The 6,000-nt window shown below is 38.9% G+C and overlaps 1 protein-coding gene across 1 annotated transcript in view; it reads right to left on the bottom strand.

The window, feature by feature from the left end:
• The window catches only part of PALM2 (paralemmin 2), a 144,491-nt gene continuing 142,318 nt past the window's right edge, over positions 3,828-6,000 (bottom strand). Inside the window, 1 exon segment of the mRNA NM_001204195.1 lies at positions 3,828-5,430. Within this exon segment, the coding sequence (NP_001191124.1) occupies positions 4,691-5,430 (740 nt within the window). The 3' untranslated portion in view covers positions 3,828-4,690.

The raw sequence follows: 6,000 nt of genomic DNA, 5'->3' as shown, positions 1-6,000 counted from the left end.
TGAAAGCAAGTTTTGTTTTGTTTTTTTTTTTTTGCATGTATGTACTACAGTTCAGACTTTTATATTTTAAACTGGAGTAGGGAGGGGACACAGAGGTCTATTTAAGTCATATAAAAATTAAGGGGTACGGGGTGAGGCTGGTCTAAGGATCCCCAGGGAAATTGCCCTTTGAAACTTTTAGGATGTAATCTTTATTCTAGCCTTTTCTACATTCAAATAATACGTATTTTGGTTTTGGTTAAAATGGGAATTTGCTTAAGGAGGTTGCTGAAGCTATGAAGATATAGACACCTAACAGCACTGTACTCCTCAGGACTTTTCTTGTGCCCTAGAAAATGCAGGGAAGTTTTCCTGATAAGACGAGAAGAGGTTCACACAACAAATGTGAACTGGCAGTAGGAATCCAAGAGGCCACCTTGCTCATTCCCTGGAGCTATTTTGTGATGTATACTCTTACTCCGTCGGACCTGCTGGGTTGTACTATCCAATAGGACGAAAGACACTTTCTGGTTCTATCCTAATCAGCGGAGCCATGTATACCTTGAGTCATAAATTGAGGAGCTTCTAAAAGATTGCATATTCACAAAGTTTCTGAAACTCATCTTTTAGCTATGCCGAGAATTCACGGTTTCAGTAATGAATGTGCATGTTGCCAGGTACAACTGTAAAACTGTTCTCACCTTGGAATGGTTTTCGTTGTAAACAAAGTTACACTGCAGGACATGAGAATATTCCCACAGGGAATGGGCCCTTTGGTGGGTTAAACTCCCCAAGCGAGTCTGGTGATAGACAGAGATGGTTGAGCTTCTAGATTTTAAGTGATAACAAAAGAAAGTCCTCCGTGCATATTTCATCTATGTTCATCTGTGTTTTGCATGGACAGGGTTAAGTTTTTAGAAAGGAAGGACTGGTTTAGTGCCAGCTGCCATAGTCCCTCCTCTATTGCCATGTTCCCATACTCCCTTCACCTCTTTTGCCACCCATTGGTTTGGTGGCATTAAATAAATGGCCATTGTCAAAGGTGTTCTGTGGTCCCTTGAAATGAAGTTCTGCAGGAAGTGACAAGAAAATAAACTGTTTTCAGACTTGGCCTGAACATTTTATACCAGAGATGAGGTTGTCTCTCTAGGAATTTAGAGAGAGATGTTTTTTCCCCCTTTTATAAAAACTTGACCCTAACCAAAATAAAAGCCTCCTCGCATGTAGAAAAATACACGTTTATCACCAGAAAGCAAAATGGACTGAAGCAGATACACATCATTAACATTTCAGAAAGGAGTCAAATCAAACTCCAGAATCTGAGTTTTCTGAAAGCCTTTGAATAATTTGAAGAAACCATGTTTGGGATTTGGCCAGAAAGGAATACCCTAGCCCCTTATACTCTCCATTACTCGGTATTAAATGACATCACTGGACATTGTCAAGTCACTTTTAGAAGCAACTGATTTTGCTTATATAAGGAACATACCATCATTGTGGATAAAAGAAGCACAAAATAAAACAAGAAAATCCTCTTAGTTTTCTGTCTGGCACTAAAAAAGAAAGTCAAGGGTATACAAGCCATCAAGATTTATCAGAATATGTAAGGTTTAAGTTTATCATGTTAACTCTTAAAGGATCTTTAATTCAAAGCCATTGAGAATCTATTTATAGGCAGATGAAACATCCCCCCTTCCCCTCTTTCTCCTCTTTCCATTTAAAAGGGTTCTGATTACGTGATTTTAAAAGTCCCACGAACCATGAGCTCCAAAATGACCATGGTTTTGCAACTTTATAATTGATTCTCTAATTAGTCTGATGATATAAGTCAATACCCTGTATTTTTAAATGGTGTGATACCACACATGATAACGTTTTTACAGAGAAAACGCCAGTACCAGCCAGGAAAGCAGAATGTTCACAAACACAATTCTGTTTATATTTTCATTATGAAGGGGAGTTCCTTGTCGCCGCAGGTGGGGTTAGAGGTCTTGTCTCATAAAAGTACTGGCTGAGTCTGAATCCCCTGCGATGACAGGAAAACAATGCAAGCTATGCAAATAGATATGCCATATTCAAACACACCTTCGTTTACTGTGGCCACCCGTCATTTTAATAAAAGTAACATATTTTACTTGAAAACCCATTGAAATGATAAGCTTTAGCAGTAAAAGTATAGCGAGAACTCAAATTCATGTAATTTGCTAATCCCTATACTAACTATTGATAAATGAGTTTGCAGATTATCCTTGGTCTTTCAGATTTCACGTGTGGTGTTCTGTAGTGAGAGGTGCAGATCAGTTTCTTGGTGAGAAAATGATTCACTGATGGACGCGAGGTCCTCCCAGGGAATGATCTGTCCTGGAAGATTCTGCTTCTGTTTATCAAACAGCACGCTCAAGGCTAAATTCCATCATTCCACTCACTAACTGTGCTTTTAAAAACTCATGTAGAATAGTTTCAATCCCCAAGTGAGTAAAAAAAAAAGGATAAACTACAGTAACCTTTTAGATTGTTTCTTTCTAAAGGAATTATTAAAATCAGAGATTGTCCAAAACATGGAAGCTGTTTCCTTTTCTATGTAAATAGGTTTATTGGGCATGTCATTTTCTACAAATGTTTAAATGATGCTTAAATGACCATTTACTGAGGAGCATGAAGCTGAAAGTAGTGAGGTTTATAGGCAGCAGAACCAGTATTATTTCCAGATAATAGAGCAGTTTTATTCAAAAACAGCTGCTTTGGTGAACCTGAGATTTAGGGATCATTCTCTCAGCTGTTCAAAGACAAGGATTCCATGGATGGAATCATCTTAGAAAGTAGAACTTGGCTCGTTATTTTTCCCTCTGAATTTTTAAAAAATTTACTTACTGGTGATAAAATGACTTACTTTGTGCTTGTTAAAGACATAATTTGGGGGGGGAAATTACTTTTGAAAATTAAAAAATATTCTTTTTCCCCTAATTGGAATAAATATAATTTCAAGTCAAGAAATTAAAATAACAAATAGTTAGATTTAGCACTAAGAAAGCTATTTAGGACATATTTAGTTGGTTCTCGAAGAAAATTCTCTCAAGATCATCTTATTTTTCCCTCATTTACTTTCCACAAGAGGTTAAACTTGATATAGTTCATCTTAACATATGTTTTTTGAAACTATGCTCTGTGGAACATGATAATTCTGTAAATTATCTGAAATAATGCTATGGACATTTGGGCAAAAAACTTCAAGATATTTCTGTTTTAAAATCAATGTTACAGCTTTATTTCATTCCTGTATTATTTTACTACATTGCTTCCCTTTGGTTTTATTATATCTGTGGCTGTCTGCTTTAGGGGAATGCTAAGCATTTAAAGAATTGTTCATTGTGTTCTAGATAAAAACATCCTTGATGTTCTGGAATCTCCAGAAGTTGAAGGAACAATGCTTGAAGAAGCTCAGCTATGTGTCACTCAGTCAGTATTTGCTGAACCCATTAAAATACTTAAGGTTGAGAAGATAGGGCTTTCTTAATCTCTCAAACATTTTTTACATTTTAGAGTATAATTTGTGGGGTAGATAAACCTACATGGTGATGATATGGGAAACATTCTCTTTCTTGTGGGGACAGAAAGAAAAGAGTCCAGATGTAAGGCTCTGTAATCAACAGGGCAGGTGAGATGAAGAGTTAACTCAGGTACAGCACCATCCACAGTGGAGCAGAAGCATCACAGCAACCACAGTAGGTCAGAAGAACTGTTTTAGAAATATGGTCACTGCAGAGATACTCCTCAAAATGACCCTTTATTGAAAATAGATTAATGTGATCAGAAAAATCTGTGAAAAAGAAAACTATAAAAATTTACTTTTTTTTTTTTTTTTTTTAGAGAATAGAAGCAAGGCTCACGAATTTGCTTAAATTTAGAGATCACGACTGATGCTCAAAACAATGCTTGTTTCATGTCCTTAGAAAGTTAAAAATGGTGCTTCTTATATAAAGGGCCCACCAATTAAGTCATAGAGAGACAGCTGCTAATGGGCAGGTTATGGAATCAGTCCCTACAATTCAGCTGTGACAAGCGCTGGGTTCTTTTCTTTCACATCAACTTCATTTCACTTTTAACAGAAGGAAAGCCATAGATGCACAATACTGTAACCTGGAAGCTTATGTAAGGCAGCAAAAAGCATCACCCTAGATTGGACAGACTAAGTAAGGTCCACTTTTGGCTACACTAGCAACCAGCTAGAGCCCATAGCATTTTGCCACACAAGATATAAAAGCAAAGATCCACAGCAAGGGCGGCAAGTGAGAAATCAGTGACGTGGCGATGTGTGACTACGTGATAGAACACACGACAAAATGAAACCCCGGGTGCCCACGGTTTCAGTTCCATTCAAGTGAATTAAGGCTACTAGATCACTGGCTGATGTGAAGAGTCCATTCCAATTGAGCAGTAAGGAACCGATTCCCTCTTGAAGACACAAGGAAAGGTTTAGAGGAAAAGTGAGTTCTTGGAAAGAATGAAGCACACACATGCATGTTGTCTCTGAGCTGAGGAAACTGGAGAAAAATGAAAGGGAAAAAAATAAGAGGGATCAAAGCAATCCAACTGCAAGGCAAGGCAGGTGTTTGCTTCCAGTTCACAGTATTGCAGTTAGTGGTACAGTGAGGTCTACGTAAGTGGTGGAGAGCACAGAGGCTGCCCAGAAGAAAAGGGAAGAAAGAAGTAGTCACATGACAACACAGCATTGACATCGCTTTTTCTTTTGGGTACCTGGGGCTGGCTCCGTGGCCAGGCTCTCTTCCTTCCCTTCAGGGGATGAGGGCTCTGTGGTGTCTGAGATGAGTCTCCCGGACACCAGCTCGGCTGCATTCCCATCAATAGTGGATACGTCTGTTACTGTCTTCTCCCTCAATGACTTCTCATCATCTTCATCAATGAGGACCAACTCAGCCTTGATGGTTTCATCATAGCCTAGCACCTTCTTAGTCTCCTCTTCATCCTCGATATTTTGGTAGCCCATGAAAATCATGGTGACTGGCTGATCCAAGTTTGCCTCTGGCCCTTCAGTGCTGGGGGCTGGAGCCTGCTGCCCTGGGTTCCCAGAAGAATGATCTTTCCTAGACTTATGGACCATTTCTAACTTGGCTTCTTTGCAGAGCATGTGTTCCTTAGGGTGGCTGAGACTTCCATCTGCAATCACAGTCCTTTCTGACACGTGCCCTCCTCTTAAGCTTGATTGTCCAGCCTTCTGAATAAGCTCTTCTACATCCTTTGAGCTTAATTTATGAACTCCATTTTCTACTATGGTGCTTCCTGAGTGCACCTCATACACTACTTTGGTACCATCATCAAAGACTTTGACTCCTCTCTGATGGACCCCCTCTGGGCCAATGGTGGATGTAGAGAGAATCTTGGTCTCTCCTGTTTGTTTGTCTTTCTCCACATTAATTTCCATGGCGTACACAGCTTGAATGAAAACAAGAGAAAGGAAGTGCATGTTACAACAAAAAAAGCCAGTGAATGGTTAATTGCCAAACAGACAAAAAAAGGTGTTGTGCCCTTTCTGATCTAACTGCCAAGCATCTTGAGTGTTAGAGTGGGTGCACTGCACAGAGGTAGTTATATGTGTTTTTTAACACAGCAGCTAAGTGCACTGGGAAGACACATGTACAGAGTTACCATATATCAATGGAACTCAATGGAATTCATGCTAAGGAAGATGAGCTAAAATAAGGCCACAAGCAACTGTTGAGATCCAGTGTAGCAAATTACAGAGAGGCTGGCGACATGCAAGTTTACCTTGAATGTGAGCATAATTTAGGCTTATAGGCAATTTTAAAGCCCTTGGTCAAGATATAACCTAGCTGCAAAATCTTAAATCTTTTAAAAACTCTTTAACCAAGTGTTCTACCTTTTTTTTTTTTTTTACATTTTCCTTTCCTGATTAATGGAGATTATGCAAAGCATCTTGCAGGTGGCACATGGCTCTCCTTTACTGTACTATAAAAGAACATACTTGCAAAAGTTGAAAGCCAT

This window comes from Sus scrofa, chromosome 1 (genome assembly GCF_000003025.6).
Source record: "Sus scrofa isolate TJ Tabasco breed Duroc chromosome 1, Sscrofa11.1, whole genome shotgun sequence".
Taxonomy (NCBI): Eukaryota; Metazoa; Chordata; class Mammalia; order Artiodactyla; family Suidae; genus Sus; species Sus scrofa.
Note: the sequence above shows the minus strand (reverse complement) of the source record. Positions and strands in the feature narration are given on the sequence as shown.